The 20711-nt window shown below is 44.1% G+C and overlaps 1 protein-coding gene across 2 annotated transcripts in view; it reads right to left on the bottom strand.

Annotated features, from left to right (window-relative positions):
- RPN2 (ribophorin II) overlaps window positions 1-20711 on the bottom strand; it is a 226049-nt gene that overhangs the window by 10846 nt on the left and 194492 nt on the right. The window contains exons 15-17 of one of the 2 annotated variants that reach the window (XM_078652112.1): window positions 9287-9362; window positions 5863-5992; window positions 317-405 (exon numbers count right to left, since the gene is read on the bottom strand). In XM_078652112.1, the coding sequence (XP_078508238.1) occupies window positions 354-405; window positions 5863-5992; window positions 9287-9362 (258 nt within the window). In that variant the 3' untranslated portion in view covers window positions 317-353. The remainder of the gene's footprint in view (window positions 1-316; window positions 406-5862; window positions 5993-9286; window positions 9363-20711) is intronic. The other variant, XM_078652111.1, reaches the window with a different exon arrangement.

Raw genomic sequence — 20711 nt, 5'->3', positions numbered from 1 at the left:
ACTGTCACAAGGTTGCACCACTGCAATCAAAAAGCTTTCAGTTTTCAGCACGTTAACAGCATTGTTTGGGGGGTTAGAATTGATGAGTGTGTGAATAACAAACGTTGACAGAACTGTTGAAAACTCACAGCACCGAGGCACTCCTGTGCGCTAAATTAAGAGTTAATCTTAGTATGGCTGAGGGGACTAGGCGACTGGTAATGGAACAGAGGAAACACAATGATGGCGGAAAAGGACATGACAGGGATGAGGAGGGCATAATGGAGGGTCCCTGCGGTGAGTGGTGGTGACACAAAGTTGGGAAACATGCTCTTACTTTCCTGTAGAGCTTCTCGCTCTAGAGCAAACCCTGTTTACCGGAGGGTTCTATACTTTGCCAACCTACTGCTTTGTTCAGCTGCGATCCTGCCAAAAAGGAAAGGAGGAGAGAAAGCATCACATGACAGTGAGAAGCACAACAGGGCAAGTTCAGAAAAGGAAACAGGAAAGTCTCAAAGAACACTTAAGCAGAGGACAGAGCTCTCGAGACATGCTTTTAAGCATCACAATGTTCATGCACGAGAAAAAAATCAATGTGGATACGAGTAAGAACAAGGTTAGCATGTCATTTTAGTGATCGAGAGAGAAGGTGGTCACAACGCCTTACTGCTTCAAATTGTTTCATCGGTCATGAGCCCTGCTATCAGAGGTTAGCAGATCTCATATTGCAAGTAATGGTAACAAGTCCTGGTAATGCCAATTAGTCTGGTTTATACATTAAAGGGTCTCTTAAGTCACTGGTGGGCTTAGGTACTAAGTAAGTAAATATACAATAACTGCTACTCATCTTTTCACTGGTAGACCTAGTCATCCAACTATTGACACTTTCATGCACTCACCCACTTAATCAAGACAATAAGACATGCACAACTAATCAACATGTACAAGATACATGGGGGCATGTGGCTACAATCAAATGAAACAGGGCAGTGGGCAGCCTCTTGTCATGGTACTGTACATAGTATATCATTGTTTTAAAGTTACAGCATGGCCACCATGTTACAAACTAAAGTGTTGGATTGGTAAAACAATGATACACTGAGGACAGTACCCAGTTCCATGATGGCTGCCAGAATAAGAGGCACTGGCGAAGCAGTAGCCAGCGTACTGAAGGTGAGAGGAATGGCAAGAAAGCGGTCTGTTATCACTAATCTGGGGAGCTGGAATATGTTTTAAAAAAAAGATGAGAGAAAGAAATGAAAGGAGATATGTACGAAATAAAATGGAAAATTAAAGGACTGAACCCCCAGCTGACAATGACCCACATCCATTTTTAGGCGGATAAACGTGATCAGACAAATGTCACCTCTCACAGGACAAGAAAGCCAGTGGCTAAAGTGGACTGACCCTTTTCCCAAGCAGCCATGGACAGAAGTAGAATGTAAATGACTCATACAGACCAATGGCATTAGAGGGCTGACCAAAAATCAATCCATCCATTCTCGTCTCGTCTACCCCACCCACCAACCAACCAACCCATCCATCCATGCAAACATACATATATACAATGATTAAAGTGACGTTATAGTTTGGAATTGTAATAATATCTTACTTTATATTTTTAAAAAACTTTAGAAATTCACTGAAAAACACAAACTTTAAGGGGACGTTATAGTCAGGTGAAAATGTTAGTTGAAACAATGTTTTCAACTGACAAACCCATTGAAATTCACCTGTTATAGTTATCTCAAGTAACTGTAACTCGTGCCCTTGCCATGAACAGAGTTATCAAGATGTAATTTCAGATGTTATCAATGCAGTCATTAAACGTTTCATGAGTGATGTAATATGTGACGGTACAAGCAATGCATGGCAAGGGGGCATCTGTTGGGGGGTTAGGGAAGGTAAAGGGAGTCACTGTTTTGCAGTGGAGGCCCTTCCCGCAGAGCCACTTAACCTTCTCACATCCATATTACCCATAGGCTCTTATTTATAAGGCCTTAGGCTGCAAGGCCATGAGAAGACTGTTGATGCTGTTAGTACAGGGGTCTGTGAGCCTACAAAAAGGCAGATTTGGGACAGGGGGACTGTTGGGGGCCCATGAGGTTAGTAATGCACTATGTCCTTTTTGATTTTTTCGAGCACCTGGTCATCCCTGGGCCAAACCGATACTCCCAATCACAAAAGTAGTTTAAGAAGTGCGGTTACACCTCCGGTCTAAACCCCGACACGGTAAGGCATGCATGCCTGCAAAGGAAGATGACTGATTTAACTAGATCGTTGGGAGCAAGCTCATATGACTTCTTTATTCGGGAGTGACCACCCCGGCCTTTACTGTCTCCTTAATGTTGTTGGTGGAGGACCAGAGGATTCCCTTCAGCATGGGGAGTTAATGCACTGCACGCTCTGTCTTATAAGGAATCTTGACTAGGAAGTAGTCTATTCCTGCACGGTGTTTAGTTTGACTTGATGGTTTTGAGCATCCATCAAGGACAATGGCGACTCGATGTTGTGGTGTACCAAAGTTGAGCAGTCAGCAACCGTTGGATAAAAAGTCCTAACATCACAGACAGCGAGACACTTTGTAGCGGTAGTGTTGTTTTTGCTGAGGCCAAAGGATGAATTGCTGAAACTGAGAAGGAGAACCAGTGTTAACATGCCAGTCCTGGAGCAACATTCCTGAATGCCCAAACTTGATGGCAGAATTGTTTTTATCTGACATGGGAGTGGCCTGGGGTCCTGACAGGTGGCCAAGTGGAGACTAGAGCTCGGGTTGCTGTGGAATAGGCTTTTGCAAAGTCTAGATCACCTACTGAGGCATAGACATGAAGCATAGGCAACCAGTACCTGCATTATTAGGGGTTCACTATAGTGGCACATTGGTCAAAGCTTCAGAGAACTCCGGGTACGATTATCTGGGCTGATAAGCATCATAGTCTTGTAGAAATTAGCCCTCCTCATTAACCCCTTCTTTGTTTTAAGGAACATAGTGCACACCTAGCTAGCAAAGACTACAGGCAATGCCAGAGACCTGCTTTAGTTTGCAGACGTCAACTTCCAGCTTAGAGTCCAGGACATTATCTTCATGGGTGAATGAGAAAAGGGTAGGGCTGGAACAGGCAAATCAGTGTTGAGTTTGACGTCTATGTAGCTGTTAATAATGAGAGTGCTACTGGAGACGTTGTCGATGGTGATTTAGTTGGCGTTTTTGATGAGGATGCAGCCATCAATGGTGTTTTGGAAAAAGGAGGGTCCTACCATCCATGTGATTTCCTTGGATGTTGACAACGGGACGCTCCAACAATGCTAGGCTTTTGAAGTGGTCATCAATGTTGATATCCTCATCAACAATGATTAAGTGGGACGTCTATCAAGACATAAGAACAGCTGGATTCTCACACCAATTTCTGTGCAGGGTATTACTCGCCCTTTTTTTAAACCTCTGAGGAGGAGCTGGTCTTTTCCTTGTAGGAGGTGGTACAGGCACTTCGGAGGTAAACCCCAGCTGAGGAAGCTTCACACGATTCCGTTTTTTAGTGCTGCATTCATGTAAGTGCTTGAAGGAGCACTTTACAGAAATCCTCCATAGAGGGAGTACCTCCTTTGGATGAGGAAACTTTATTTTTCTCCAGAAGATAGAGCTAACTTTGGGAATAAAAGTCTTACAGATATCACAGCGCAATGCTTTATGACCTGGCTATAGGTGATAAATGCACTGATTTTGCAGGTCATTGTATAAATATTTTGTCCACAAATAGGGAAGATCTTTTTCCTTTTCTGTCGTAATGGCAGTTGATGAAGGACAATGTTGCCCAGGGCCAGAGAGTGGAAACAAATCCACAAGACCTTAAAAACAAGTCAGTTTGTGGAAGCTGACTTTAGGGCAGGATGAAGTTCAGGAAAGATGAAAAGGTGGGGCGGGAGGGGTCATGATGTAGACAAAATAGATGCGATAGAAGAGCGCTCTTCTGGGAAATCCTGATGTGCAGTGGTGGCCTCTTGGGGAGTGAACACAGCACTTCCAAATCATGTCCTGAAATTTAGGTTGTTTCAAATGAGGTGGAAGCGCTACAAACCAAATATTGATGTTGGACATATGGTCATTTCAACAGTATTTACAGTAACCGGGAATTCCCAGCTTGACAACGGGGAACGATTCAAGTATGTGAATCTATGGATGGTTCAATGTTAGAGAAACTCAGTTTGTCGCACGTACACTAAGCAAGTCTGGTAACTTGACTGTCTAGCTTCCAAGTATGATACTTTTCAACTTTATTAGTTTTATACGTGAGATATAAGAAGAGCTTCACTTAATTTAACCATTCCAAAATCTAATTTAGTCTTTTTTTATTTTGCCTTTAAATATTACTTTTTTCCTCCGACACTCATTTTGTCCTCCTTAATTTAACAGGACCAGAATTTTGGATATGATTTAACTTTCTTCTTGAAACATTCCGTCCTCAACATTCCACACATACATCCACAGACTTTATTGGCTGTAACAAAAAGCTCAGATAACATTCAGCTTCAAAAATGACTGAGCACATCCTAAGCTTTGCAAGAACGAAAGTGAAGGGCGTTCCAACTAATTACCCCAGAGCAATACAAGTTTCCTTCTGCTAATATATAGAAACAATGCCTCAGCAAATTAGGCGCGCACCTCTGCCTAATTATTACAACCACATTTCCTTTGTAAGCAGCTGCAACTGAATAATAGTTACCATGATGCAAATTGATAAATTCAGTTAAGTTCACCTCTGCTTCCCATCACATTTCTTATAGGTTCATACAATCCGCTATTACCAGGGAAATATGGAATCATTATCTTAAAGCTACACTATGCATATTCGGTGACATAATTAGCATTAAATAAATAAAAGTTCTATCGATACTTACAGATAAAAAGGTTATTAATGGGTTTGCACCTTTAGTCATTCAAAACTATCACAAAAACATATTGCCTAGAGCAAAACTCTGGGATTTTCGGCTATTGTTGACAGATCGATTGCTCACTGGTCAGCCTGTTAACTGCATTTTAATGTCTTACAACTTATGAATATACTGCAAACATATTTTATATATCTAATATGCTCTAAACATAATTTGCTGAAGCTTCTTCTTTCCAATACTCTGATACAACTATCACAATCCAACGAGTTTTGAAGTACTGTACCCTCTCATTGGTAGCTCAGTTCCAAATGCCAAATGAACAGAAACATTTAAAAGCCAGTGACTAGTCTTGTCACCCAAATTGGGATTTCTGGTCCCGGAATTTCTGGTGTGGCTATATTGGAAATTAAAGTCCGAGGTGACCGCTCTATCCTGCACGTTATTTTCCGTTCCATGTAAGCAGTGATTGTAGCACCTAATCTCCTCCCTTAAATGAGAAATGAATACAACTCTTCTAGAAAGTTGTTTAATATTGTAACTCCTTTGGCGACACATTCACAGGAGGAGCCTCTGCATCGCACAACTGAGATGTGGATATACAAAATGCCCACGTAATTATCTTTGTCTGATAGAATTACACTTGAGAATGGGAATCTATCAGAGGACACCAATTCATGCTCTCAACTGACCACCCAATTGGATGTGGGAGACAGAAATGTACAAGCAACAGCATTGACAGATCTCTGTAAAACAATAAATAGCATTTGGTTCGGATAGTTAACATTGCAACATTTATTCTTTTGCATACATCCGATTAATTTATTCCCATTCATATGTATCTCCAGTGAATCTGAACAATAAAATTAATGGACTTGCAAAGGTCTTTAGCGCTAAAATGCTACATTTCTGCCAGAATGATGCTGTGCGTACAATCAAAACTCCGTGAGCATTGCCATATTTTCATGCAGAAGGGGAAGATGAGCACATTCTTACCTCTTGACTGCCTTTTGAGCTAGCATCCGATTGCCTGCCAGGAATGTGAGTGTACCTAGGATGGCAAGGTACTTCAGTGTCTGAAACATGTCTAGCTGTGTCCAGTAGACGTACATAAGTCCCAACATAGCTGCAAAAATAGACAAAGTAAATGGATGTTAATTAAACAGATCCTAAAGATGGAATATTTCCATACGTTCTCTTGGGTCGAAACATGTTTGCAACCACATGGAGATCTGCTTATTTACCCATACCCTGAAGGCCACCACAGTCCGGCACAGTTTATGTCTAACATTTTAGCAATGGTTTAATGAGATTAAAAAAATGTCTAACAAACCTGTGGGTTGGCTTACTTGTGAATCTATAATTTGCATGCAGTTGAAGTAATATGCAAACACATTCAGGTTTGTTTAAAATTCATTCACTATTTCTTCATCTGATAAAAACCATAAAAATTGAGAGGTACTACAAACTGCATGGTAGAGAAACAAAGGAATTTCTTTCACAAGGAGAGTACAATAGAGAAGGAAAAACAACCTAGGGGGACGTGAACCACAAACAAAGTGAGTCAAGATGGACGTCTAGGCACAATATATTACTTAATGAATCCTGACCAATGATGGTATCTGGACTGCAGGCACAATACAAAAAGAGCCACAGTACATAACAGTGTGCACACATGAGTGAAATGATCTCCAGGCAGCAGTCTGTCAAATATCCCAGTAGGAAATTACTTTTAAGGGCAGCACTGGCTGCCTTCCCTTGATAGAATATGCTTGGTGAAGGTCAATTCACTTTTATTAAACACAGGCTACGATACTAATAACGACCAATCGAGAAGTTGTATATTTTGAAACAAACCCAGCTTTATGCCTAACAAAAAACTATTTTGCTCACTTGTCTAAAAAACATTAAAAATAAATAAACAACTTAAGGGCTCTCTTAACATCTAAGCAGTGCACACACCTTCCTGCCTGATGGAATTGGGGAGAAAGTTGGTGACAAAACACCCTTGTTCATATGAAAGTGTTATAGGCAGAAAACAAGACTGAGTGCGTAGAGATACTAGTTCTACGGCAACCTCTATGATAATAATCTCTACAAAAATGCTTTATTTTTGCTCAACCTCCTTGCTGCATTAATAGCTCCAAAAAAAACGCACCTACTATCACAAGTGCAGAAGGTGTGATGTTTACATGGGCTGAAGGGGAAGTCACGAATAGTTTGGGCAACAGAATATTTAACTCCCAGGACAAGGAGGCTTAACTAGGGTACATATTTTCTTGTACCTTTCAATAAAAGGATGTGTTGGTCCAGGAGGACTGTGATCAAGAAAAGATAACATCAGTTTGATAGAATGTAAAGTTTCTCTTAGTTGTACATCTGTAAAATGTGGGAGGGATTCAACCCTCCTCAATATCCAGCCTTTAAGAAACTCCTTAACAAGAGAATCCTTAAAACAGATGTTTAAAAGGACATTTTGGTAGGTCATGATGGGAGCCAAGAGTACTTCAATAGATAAAAAGTAAATGACACATTTTTCCAAAATTATAATGTAGTACCAATGATTCATGACACATTCACAGATTCACCTGCTCCTCTAAACACCAGATGCAAAATCTCTAACACTGGAAAGTAAAAGAAATTCCAGTGTGTAGGAAAGTGGCCCTTTTTTACCTTGTCAACCCTACTTTTTGCCAGGTTACTGATGTGATTTCAACTGGAAGTGCACTGGGTTTCTGCTAACCAGGTCCCTAGTGCCAGAGCACTTTCCCAAAACTGTACAATTGTTTTCCCAATTGGCAAAACCTTTAGTACCCTCTATGAGTCCCTAGTAAATGGTACCCCTGGCACCTAGGGCCTGGGGGTCCCATAAGATAGCAGCACAACCAGTACCACCCTAAGGGACCCCTCACCAAGCACATGCGAGGCTGTCATTGCAGGCTGCATGTATTGGTGCAGACAAAAGAGAAAACACAACATGTGATATTTGTAAGTCACCCTCACAGCAAGCCAGACAGCCCTAAGGCAGGGTGCTGAATATGTACATGTGAGGGTATACCAGCATGAGCTCATATGCCTTTGCGCTGGTCCGTCCTATTACTACCAGTGCATGTGGACAGGGAAGCCAATTTAAAACATGTGCTGGGCACTGGTGAAAACGAGTTCCCCAACTACCTTGATGGCTTCACTGAAAATAGGGTTGCTTGGTATCGAACATCTTGTATTGATAAATCCACACTGATCCCATAGATTTACCAATATATTTACCCAAAGGGCACCTCAGAGGTGACCCCTGAAAACCTACCAGCCTTTGTTCAGGACCCCATTGGCATCTGGAGAGGTGGGAAATTTAGCTAGTTGGGTAGGCGTGCCACTTCCAGGCTAGTGCCACACATAAGGTGTGCTACTGTGAAGTGGACACTTTTTCCAGAAGTAACCATCTTTGTGATGGCATACTTAGGAATTCTCGTACAGAGTAATGCTTACTATCCACAGGAAGTAGTCATATAGGGTGCGTAGTGACCCCAAGGATCTTGATACAGGGAATTGAACCTCAGGATTGCACTGAGGTGATTGGGTCAGTGTCTTCTAACTCAGGAAATGTAAGAAGCCCCTTATTGCAGTGGCCCAAATGATCCTGAGATGAAGAAAGTGGTTATGCTCAGTGTCGGGGTGGGATGGAGAAACGATCAGTGAACTCAAAAACCCAGACACTGAGGAAGATTTCAATGGGGAATAGTGCCTGGATATCAAACAAGTTGATTGAGATACCCTTGATGTGGAGGAAGAGATTGTGATACCAAGATTCAGAACTCCCTCTAGTATTGCCATCTGAGTTGTTTGAGAACTAGTCAGGTTAATTGCAGATGTATACGATTCAGGATTCTTCACTCTGATAGAAGAGATGGATCAAGAAGGTATTTTCCTACCACCCACATTTTTTGCCCCGAATAGGATATAGTCTCTACCCCTCTTTTTAAAATGTCTGGCATCTACAAACAAATTTTACACATATTAATAGAGTGACATTCTGGAAAGCAGATGACTTAAACATGTTAATTATTTAATGACTTTGTCCACACAAAGGGCACCTCTCTTAAAAACAATTGAAGATCTGAGACAACATTGTAAGACTAATAAAGTTCAACTCCAACCCAAGCACACAGGAATCAAGTCCCAAAATTACTTGATCTAAAGCAGTCTGTAGTAAAGCGGCTATGTATGACAGCTCCGGGGTTAAAAGGTGGTCCTAGGTTAAAAGGTCATTAGTGTATTGTGCATAAGTGATGATGGTACTTCTGAAAAGTAAGGGATGAGGCAAATATAGACCATACTTAGTCCTGTGGTGAGTGCACTACCCAAGTAACAATTGGCATCTGCCATGTAAAGAGAGAACGAAGCAGCATCTTATATCACCTACCAGCATGTCCTATGTGAAAAAGAATGGTGCTTGGGGCAAAGCTGAAATTAGAAATGTTGGCGCCGATCTTTATCCACTGGAAAAAAAAGAAGAAATTAGTAAATAAAAAAATTTTAAAAACAGAAATCTCCCAGACCATTCTATCACTTACTAATGCTTTGCGCAATTCCACTCTGTAAGGACCTTAGACCACTGTTGGCCTCTGGTCTACATAACAAATTACTTAATCATTGTACTATACATTCTTGACAATGTAAAAATCTGGACAAAACAAGCACAGGACACAGAGATACCCCAATAAGGAGTATGTTACTTACCCTGTAAGCATCTATTCGCAGCGTGTAGAGCTGCAGATTCACATGCTATGCATACTCCCGCCATCTAGTGTTGGGCTCGGACTATGCAAGTTGTTTCTGAGCAAGTTTTGTGAGTGGCTACATCTCTTCTCCCCCCTCGAGGTATTGTGCATGTTCAACGGTTTCTTTGTTAGATAATGCTTTTTTCCCTTGCCACATACGGAGTAAGGATATAGTCTAAGTTAGCCTTTTCTGTTGAACATGCTGTATTTGTATGTATTTTTGCCACCATCTAATACCTGCCAAGGAGAATCGAATGCTTACAGGGTAAGTAACATACTCCATTTATAGACTGTATTGACTGCAGATACACATGTTATGCATAGACTGCAAAGCAGTACCTCTCGTGAGGTGGCTTTAGGCATGAGAGCATTTGTTTGAAATAATATTTGAAGGACTGTTTGTCCAACCAGAACTTGTTGTCTAGCTTAAACTTCCACACAGTAGTGTTTAGTAAAAGTGTCTGGGTTTTCCCATGTTGCTGCTTTGCAAATGTCATTGACAGGAATATTCCCTAGAAAAGCCATGATTGCTCCTTTTTATTTTTAACATAGTGAATGAGCCCTTGGCATGGTTGTGTTAGTTTTTCTTTGGCATAAAAAAATATGGATACATTTGACAGTCCATCTTGCTATTCTTGTTTGAGAAATAGCATTTCCTTTCCATGGATTTGAGAAACCAACAATTGTTGTGTTTTTCTGAAGTCTTTTGTAGAATCCAAATATTACAAAATTGCTTGTTTAACATCAAAGGTATGTAAAGCACGGTCTGCTACAGTTTCTTGTTTCGGAAACAAAATGGTAACTCTAAAGCTTGATTCAAATGGAAAGATGATTTCATCTTTGGTAAGAACTTTGGGTTTGTGCGTAAATGCACTTTATCTGAGAACACTTGGAAGTATGGTACTTAAAGAGTGAGCGCATGTATTTCGCTAACCCTTTGTCGAGATGTTATCGCTACAAGGAAAGCCTCTTTCCAAGTAAATTTTTTTATTAGACCGGTATGTAGTAGCTCAATTTGTGGGCCCACGAGTCGTAAGTAAAATGTTTCCGTTTCATGCTGGTATAGGAGGTGTAGAGGTGGAATGATTCTTTCTAATCCTTCCATGAAGGCTTTGAAAACAGGAATGCAGAAAAGGAATTGGTGCTTTCCGCATTGTGATATGCTGCAATGGCTGCTAAACGATGGCGTATGGGGGTGTATGCTAAATGAGCCTTTTACAAATGTAACAAGTAGCAGATTAGTTCTTTTTCTTTAGGTACAGAAGGGGTAATGTTTAGTGAGGCACAATAGTGCACAAAATGTTTCCACTTTTCTGGATAGCAAGCTCTTGTGGTTGGTCTTCTGGCCACCTTTAGAATATTCAAACATTCTGGAGGTAGGTTCAGGTATCCAAACTCTAGGACCTCAGGAGCCAGATTGTAAGATTGAGCTGTTGAAAATTGGGATGTCTTACCCTTTCCCTGCTATGAGAGGTTTGGGTAGTTGCGTAGCTTCCTGTGAGGTATAAGGAGAGCTCCAATAGGGTTGTGTACCATGGCTGCATAGCCCATGTGGGAGCTATGAGAATTAAGGTTAATGAAGTCTGTCTGAGTTCCTGACCATGTGTGGAATGAGTCGGAGAGGCAGAAAAGCATACGCAAACATCCCTGACCAGTTAATCCACAGATAATTCCCCTTGGATTGCAGGTGTGGGTGTCTGGATGGGAAGCTTTGGCATTTTGAGTTTTCGGCAGTGGCAAATAGATCTATAGTGGGAGTTCTCCACCAATTGAAATATCTTTCTATTAATGGAGTGTATATTTCCCACTAGTTGACTTGTTGGTGTGTCCTGCTGAGAAGGTCCGCAATAGAGTGGTCTTGGTATATATTGTGCCAGGAGGAGTATTTGGGGTCTGTGCCAGCTGTGACTGTTAGATGGAATGGGTCTTTCCTTGTTTCTGTATGTAATACATTGCAGACATATTGTCTGTTCACAGAAGGACATTTTGCCCTGTCATGTTTGGGAAGAAAGCTTTGAGAGCCATATAGATGGCTGACAGTTCCAACATGTTGATGTGCAATGTCTGTTGGGGTGTGGTCCAGTGTCCATGACCACAATGTCCTTCATATGAGCACCCCACCCCATGAGTGATTGGTCGGTTGTGATTGTCACTTGCAAGATTGTGTCCTTGATGGCTCTTCCCTTTAGTATGTTTGAGATGCTCCACCAGTGTAGTGCTTGATGGACCTACAACAATAGATCCTCGATGTTGCCCCCTCCCCCTTGTGACCACTGCGATGCTAAGTACTCTTGGAGAGGTCTCGTGCAGTCTTGCATGAGGCACTTTTGCTACGCATGATGCCATCATCTCTAGAAGGCGCATCACTGTTTTGACTGGTAGGTAACAATGTGGCTGTAAAAGAGCTAGTTAGTTCTGAAGATTGAGAACCCTTTGTAGATTGGGGTAAGCTGTCCCCGAGAGTGAATAGAGTATCACTCCTAGGTATGGGTGAACCTGGAGCGGTTGGAGATGGGATTTTGTGGCATTGATTGTGAAGCCTAATTGGTGTAGTAGGTCAATTGTGATTTGCATGTCTGTTAGACATTTAGCTTTAGTTGGACTCTTCATCAGCAAATTATCTAGATATGGACAAATATGTATGGTTTCTCTTTGTAATTTTGAAGCTACTACTGCTAAACTTTTTGTCAACACCCTTGGTGCTATAACCTCAAACGGAAGGAGTTTGAATTGATAATGACGCCCACGTACAACAAACCTAAGGTATTTGTGATGAGCAGGGTGGATTGAAATGTGGAAGCACGTGTACTTCAGGTTGATTGCAGTCATGAAGTCGCCCTTTTGTAGTAGCAGTAATACATCTTGCAATGTGATCATATGGAAGTATTCAGATAGTATGTATTGATTGAGTTAGCGCAGGTCCAGAATGGGCCTTAGTGAGCCATCTTTCTTTGGTATGATCAAATAAAGGGAGTAGACGCCTTTGTTGAGAGGTTTGCGTGTGACCAACTCTAGGGTCCTTTTTTGAAGCAGTGCCTTTAATTCTTCCTTCAGCAGATGTAGATGCTGTGGATTTAAGAAGTAACGTTTTAGTGGGCTATTTGGTGGTTTTTGGAGCAGTTCTAGACAATATCCCTGTTTGATTATGTGTAATACCCATTGGTCTGTTGGGATGTCTGGCCACAACTGATGGAATTGATGCAGCCAGTCTCCAACAGGTGTTTCGTGGACAGGATTAAGTATGGGTAAGTCACTTGTTTGGTAGTGTAGCGGTGCCCTTGTTAGGGGCACCCCTGCCTCTTTTTGTTGTTGTTGCCTCTATAGTACCCACGGCTTTGCTGGTGGTACGGTTAGTGTAGGATGTATTTTCAGGGGTAGATGCTTTGGCTGCCCCTCTACCATAAGAACGCCGAAGGCCTGTTTCTGAGGTGTTGTCTGCAAGGTACCCATTGATTTTGCTGTGTTAGTATCCTTTTTGATTTTTTCCAGTTGTGTGTCCACCACAGGCCCTTAGAGGTTTTCTCCATCGAATCGTACATTGAGAATGTGCTGCTGCACCTCGGGTTTGAACCCTGATGTGCATAACCATGCATGTCTGTGGAGCATGATAGATGTGTTGATGCTCCTTGAAGCAGTGTCTGCTTCATCTAGTGCACACTTGGTTGTTGCATTAGATATATGCCTGCTCTCACTTACCAGGTCTTCGCCGCGCATCCTATATTCATCTGGGAGATGTTGCATGAGTTCTTGCATTTCATACCAGGTAGCCCCAGAGATTTAAGTGGGCCGGGTCTCACAGGTGCTAAGCACCGGCAGTTTTTTTAAAGGGGGCCTCGAAAAGGGTCTCTGTTGGGCTTTGTTTTGTGCCCTGGCACATGCGGTCCGTTTTTTCCCCTGACTGTAGTGACAGCAAGCACATTGATGTGTGCGTGCTCACACTGCTCACTTCTTACTAGTGGAGAAGTTACGGCATGATGTCATGTCAGGTGACCGTTGTAGGGGAAGGGAAATCCTTTTAAGAGAATAATGTTCTCTCTGGATTTCCCTTCTCTTTTTAAAACTCAGGAGCAGCAACATTGTCGTGGTGTCACCAGGACTGTAAGTGGAAGCTTTTTCAATATTATATACAAGCCATAGTTGCTGCTTATTTATCTTATGCAACTAACAGCCATTAACAAGGCCAATAGTCCTGACTTGTTGTAGGTATGATGTGAGAAGTTGGCTTGATGTATGATGTTCACTATTCTAGTGAGCACCTTGTATCAGTCCAAGCAACCCTTATGGTGAGTGGTTGTAAGTCAACCTTATAGACAAGCTATCCTAGGGGTAGTATAGGCCTAAGCAGTCTTAGGCTTAACTCAAGAGGGCATGTGAAGCCAGCTGTTTTACCATATGCAATCCTGTAATATCAAATGAAAGGACACCACACAAGTTATATATTATAAAAATATATGTATTTATTACTAGAATAATCCTCTGTACTCTTTATGAGGGCAGAGGCACAAGCGTTTAAACAAAAGCACAGTTAAACATACAAAAGTTGCACAGTTATGGATAGGCCCGGTGGCCACTTAAACCATATATTAAAATAGTGGTATAAGAACCACGTCTCGAACAATGGTAAGGCCTAGGGCCTTGGGAATCGCTGGGGCTACACTGATCTAACAGTAGTTAGGACGGGAGAGGCTCGCGGGATTCGGCTGCAGTGCCTAAAGCACACGCATGCACCAATGCAAAGTCAATGGTGATTAAAAGTTACAAAGTTACTGTTTTAGAAGTCTTCCGACTGGACTAGAACTTAGCCACTTAAAACTAGGACACTAGAGGTGTAAATCACTACAGGAGCACCGGAGTACTCTCGTTACCTCACCCACAGGAAGCGGGTGCATAGGTGTCAAAGTGTGTCGGGTTTCGTCGTGGAGTTCCATGGAGCCAGGAGATGAAGATGCTTCAGGCGGCCATGAGAGAAGAGTCCGGTTGGATCCAAGGGTGGATCGAAGATGTAGAGTACCTGAAAGCAGAGGGGACAGAGTCTGGGTCACTGGCCAGTGACCAGGATGGAACCAGGAAGGAACCAGGCGATGTCGGGCGCAATCAGCTGGTTGTCGAGAAGCTGGTCTCCGCTGCCACGTGGGCTCAGGGGCATCGACGATTACCAGGAGTGGAACACGGACTGTCCCACGAAGGCTCTTGCTGTCGGCGGTGTCGGCTTCCGGATCGGAGTCAACATGCCTTGGCAAATGCAACCCATGCAGGATTTGAAGATCGCTTCTTACTCGGACCAGCAAGGTCAGAGAGGCTGCTCCTTTTCAGGGCAGCGAGGGCCAGTCTGGAGCAACCAGACCAGCAGAGTAGATTCAAAGGTTCGTCGTCGTAGTGACCACTAGCCAACGGGCAAGTGACCGGACAGACGCGTCGAGCAGGAAAATGCAAAAGGGCCTCACGCAGCACTCGGTGAGTGTGGAGGGGTGATCTTCGGTGCAAAAGCTGCTCGGGCTGGGGCTTCTCAATCCCCAATACACAGCTTCGAGGGTGCCTCTGGAGCTGCACTGGAAGCACTTCAGTCTTTTCAAGATGGCCGGTCCCACGTCTCGCGTCGCCTACACGGGTCTCAGCTTTGCTGTGGCTGTGGATCGGGCTGTTGGATGTCTGGGAATCCAGTTCTTGTCGATCTCTGTCGCTCGAGCTCCGGCGGGAGCTGCAACAAAGCAAACCGTTGAGCGCTGGATGGCGCCTGTTTGCACAGGGTGGTCACTCCTTGACCACAAGGGAGATTCTTCAGTCTTCCACGTCGAGTGGGATGTCGAAGGGTCCAGAGTTTAGTTTCAATCAGGATTATCTAAAGTCTATGGACACAGCTCCTACCTTTATTCCAAATCAAGGGGCTGGATTACCTGCTAGGTCCCTCCTATGGGTGGGACCCAGGAAGGGGGTGGTTACACCCTTTTCCCTTTGTCCAGTTTCGCGCTGGGGCTGGAGTGACCAGCCACGGTTTGAACTGGGCTATGCATGGGGAGCCTTGTGCGCCCCAGGCAGTGTCTAGTTTCACTCGCCCTGCCTGCCTCAATCCACTATCTCCTGTCTGGGGTGGTGTAACACCTCCCTGTGACAGGAAACCTTTTATCCAGGCCTCCCCTGCCGGAGTTTCGGTCAGCAGCAGGAGGCCAGACCCGGGTCTGTGGCAGCAGCATCCATTTTGTGATGCTGAGGCTCTGGTTAGATTTAACCGCGTTTAAGTAAAATAACATGTCTTTTCCCTCTAGAAGGGTGGAATGCTACCCCCGTCGCCAGAACTGGCGAGGGGGTAGTATTCCAAAGTGTATGACACCTTACACGACATGTTTTGATAAAGCCAAACCAAAGTTAGCAATAACCGCGAGGATTATAATGCACTTGAGAGTATATGGTATGGCAATACCCTGGAACAGCTATAAGGAAATGGTTCCGAAAGCTGCAGACAGGCTCAGCTCATGCTAGAGCACCATCTCACATAAAACCAAGCACTCTGCCTCCAAGATTGTGAAGGCCTGCCATAGGAGTGACTTATGGGTGCATATGTGTCCAGATATAGGTTTAGACATAGGTATACTATATCTAAGCAAGGGGTGATTACACAACCTTGCCCCAGGTGAGTGATCAGCCAGTTGTGTCAGTTTGGATGGGCAGCCAGGGGTGGCAAAAGATATGCTGCAGCCCCTGGTAGGCCTTGGATGCACCTATGCCCTGGGTACCTATAGTACAGTGTACGGGGGCTCATAAGGTGATCCAATCCCAATTGGTGATGTACCTAAAGTACATGTATGTGAATTTAGAGAGAGAACAGCAGGCTGTGGGTCCGATTAGCAGGCCCAGAGCCACATTAAGTCGAAAACCAGTGAAGCAAAAATCAAAAAATGGGGTGACCATAGGAAAGCAGACCCTACTCTCCTACATATGATCACTTTTTGTATCATATCTGGATGCAATGACAGAAACCGCAAAATACTTGTTAGGCGGCACACTATGCTTAACACAGATTTTTACCTTACGTTTAAGCCACGCCCTTAATTACATTGTCCACGCCTCTTTATGAGACCCCTAGTTTTTTCATCCCACTTAAAGTCCTGTATTTCGTGAGAGTAGACCAACTGAATTGGCAATCCTCCAGTGGTAGGCATGGACTGCTGCCACCCATTTGCCCGCAGCATCAATTACTTTACTTTCCTTATCTGGAGAAGGTGCTTGTCCAGTGCCTTGTACTGCAGCTCTTTTCCAGGCAGTGGTAACAACGAGGGAGTCTGCTGGGGGGGGCCCACATATGTAACTTGGGTCAGTTGGCGATGGCCTGTTTGTTTTCTCTATGAGAGGTGTTGGGACCCTAGATTTTACTGGATACGTAAAGATCTCTTTGGATACGCTGAGTACGGATCATATCATTGGCAGATATTGGACAGTGCTTCTGTGCTTGAAAGTGATTCTACCATAAAGTCTGTTTGCTCCTCAGTGGTGTGCACTGGGAGCGTGTGGTACTCTGCCGCTCTCTGTATGACATTGTGGAATGAGGATTTGTCATCTGGTGGCGATGGTTTTGTTGGTACTGGCGGCTCCATGTCTGTGACTGGTAGACTACGTCATAGTCATCACACAGGTCTGTGGTGTGGTGGGTGTCTTGTGTTCCATGTGTCCCCTGCATATCTGTGTCTTTGATCTCCCCCTTTTCCTCTTCTTGTGTAGAGGGCAAGTAGGTTTGCGGTGACTCAGGGGGACTGAAAGTCATTGGGCTTGTGGCACTGTGCTCTTGTGCCACCCTTTGTGGAGAAGGCAGAGGCAATGTTTTCTCCTTTGCCTGTATCTTCGCACTCTCTTTGATGCATACATTGCTGCAGTCCCTCAAAGACAATGCCTTTTTACGCAGTTGACTTACGCGAGTGAGTCTTTTGTTTCTTTTGAGCCGGAGGAGTGTTCATATACTTTATGCAGCTTTGGTACCTAGGTGTCTCTTTTCTTCTTGCTAGAAGAGTGTCCGTGCTGTTTTTCAGACCTCAGAGCCCATGGCTGTATCGATTTCGAGATGCTCGAGGCAGAGCGTTTCGTCAGATCCAGCGTGTTTTTTTGGGGTTGGCATCTTTTTGTGCCGATTTGCGTTTGGATGGGTCAGTATATGTTGAATTGTGTTTTGGTGCCAAGCTGGAACAGTCTCCATGCTGTGGCCTTGTCAGGATTGAGAACGCTCTTGTCCCTTCTCGGCTCTGAGGCAGGCTTGCTGTGTCAACCTGAGCCGGAAGGCTGCGGCGCACCATGGCGTGGCAGGGGTCGTGGAGGTGATAATAAAATCTTTTTGATACTTGGGTCAGCAGTACTCACGGTACGTGTCCTAGTCTGTGTCCTCGGCCCAGACAAGGGAATGAGCGTGGGCGATGTGGGCACCTCAACAGGTAACAGGGCGTGTTCGTCCCTGGACAATGAATCGAAAATAACTTAGTGGGGGCTGGCGATGATCACCCCGCCTCCTACCGGAGCACTGGTCTCGCTTTCTGCATCTGTCATGCAAGAACTCTGCCTCTAGCTCCATGGTGTGCGCCAGGTGTCAGTCCCTACAGGACAGAAGTGTCTTTTTGTTTTTAGGTTTCGCCTATTATCATTCGCTTGCGAATGTAATAGGCAAAAATTCAAGGGCTCGATCGACTCGTCAAACCACTGCAGTTTTTCCACAGTGCATGTGAGTCACGTGACCACAAAAGCGGGTCACGTGACCACACAAGCACGCGCATCTCCCTAATCCGCCTGGCATACTTCTCCTCCCCTCGCTCGCATTCCCGCCCCCCCCACCAGGCTCTGCCGCCCCCATCCGGCTTCCCTCCGGCCATTTGCCAGCATACACTCTCCAAGCGCATCGCGCTTTCGCACACAGGCATTAACTCCCACGAGCAGAAGATCAGCTGTGAGTTACTGTGACTTCTCTCAACCTATTGTGCGCTTTTTGAAGCCAATTCTTTGTGCATAAATTAAATCATATCCTCTATGCCCTGCAACTCATATCCGTCAATCTGAGCAGACTGTGCGTGGCATTTTGGCATCTCATTAGTTTGTGGGGCTGAATGTATGTTAAATTAACAACACATTATTTACTGCGCCACACGAGATACAAAATAGTGACACGGTCAGGCCGGCCTCGCGCATTGCCCTCTCACGAGTAACGATATTTACCAGAGGTTAATTTTACTCTGAGCTCAGAGCACTGAGAGCAGCCCTCAGAGATACACAATCGTCAAAAAGTTCCATTGCAAAAAATCAACTGCCAAGGATAGAGGATGTCCATGCCAGAGATTCAGGTTACTACTACCATATTATCCACACACACAGTTTGCCACTGCAGCACCCTAAGTGTTCTTTCTGTGTTTAAAGTTGTTTGTCCTGGCCGCCTGCCACACTTCTCCTCCCCTCGCTCGCATTCCCGCCCCCCCCCCCCCCACCAGGCTCTCCCGCCCCCATCCGGCTTCCCTCCGGCCATTTGCCAGCATACACTCTCCAAGCGCATCGCGCTTTCGCACACAGGCATTAACTCCAACGAGCAGAAGATCAGCTGTGAGTTACTGTCACTTCTCTCAACCTATTGTGCGCTTTTTGAAGCCAATTCTTTGTGCATAAATTAAATCATATCCTCTATGCCCTGCAACTCATATCCGTCAATCTGAGCAGACTGTGCGTGGCATTTTGGCATCTCATTAGTTTGTGGGGCTGAATGTATGTTAAATTAACAACACATTACTTACTGCGCCACACGAGTTCCAAAATAGTGACACAGTCAGGCTGGCCTCGCGCATTGCCCTCTCACGAGTAACGATATTTACCAGAGGTTAACTTTACTCTGAGCTCAGAGCACTGAGAGCAGCCCTCAGAGATACACAATCGTCAAAAAGTTCCATTGCAAAAAATCAACTGCCAAGGATAGAGGATGTCCATGCCAGAGATTCAGGTTACTACTACCATATTATCCACACACACAGTTTGCCACTGCAGCACCCTAAGTGTTCTTTCTGTGTTTAAAGTTGTTTGTCCTGGCCCAAAAAGAATTATGTATCATGAGTCGGATCAGATGTAAAAAGAACCGCAGTGGAATACGGTTTAACAACTAGTATGTATTGTGGCTAGATTAGTGTTGAACTATGTGATACTAGGGTTCAGCTCAGGCTTGCCCCTGCATGCACAGCCAATTCATAGTCACAGGCAAGGCAATCCTAAGAGCTGTTCGTGCAGCGCTGCCTGTGCACGTATTAAAAAAAAATCAGCTCTGACTCTCTCACTCCCGCGCATAAATAGAATGCCATTAATAACCAGAACTCAGGCTCTGTGACTCACATCAGTCAGATTGTGCGTGGCATTTTGTGGCAAAAAACATAACTAACGATTGTAGTGTGGGCCTGTATGTTAATTGTGCGACAATCATCCCTGAAGCATTTCCGACCCCCCTTATTAAAAATATTTTTTTTAAAAGATCACCTTTTATCTTACAGCATCACATGAGTTACAAAATGACCAGGACGGCCGGGTGAACTGAAAGCTGGGAAAGCAGTCCTAGCAGATTAAGTTTAAACAGCTAGGATTGTAACGTGAGACCGCTGAGGAGGAAGACACCCTCAGACGGGTCCGACCATTCATCACAATGAGTTCTGCCTGTCTGAACACTCCCCATCCATTTAACTGAGTCATAAACTGAACTAGGCATCTTCAACAAGCACTGGCGTTGCCAATAGGTTTCGCATTTGGAAAGTTGGTATTGTTATTGTCATTGTCAATAACAATATATAAATATAAAATGTCATTTACAAAACCAATAGCTCCAACTTTCCAAATGCGAAACCTATTGGCAACGCCAGTGCTTGTTTTAATAATGCACAGGCTGCACACTTGTCCTCTTTGTGCTCTGGGGATCAGCACAAATTAAACACTTTGTGTGTGTCGGAGTGTGCGTATTTGGCTCAGCACCAAGGGCACTGTCGAAAGAGGTTCTTCTTCGTCTCCATCACCCGGTGATGGGCATTCTTGACAGGCGAGTGTGTTGATCGCCGGGTAGTAGGTCCCCGGCAT

This window comes from Lissotriton helveticus, chromosome 7 (genome assembly GCF_964261635.1).
Source record: "Lissotriton helveticus chromosome 7, aLisHel1.1, whole genome shotgun sequence".
NCBI classification, from domain to species: Eukaryota; Metazoa; Chordata; class Amphibia; order Caudata; family Salamandridae; genus Lissotriton; species Lissotriton helveticus.
The sequence above is the reverse complement of the archived record's forward strand: the minus strand, read 5'-3'. Positions and strand labels throughout refer to the sequence as shown.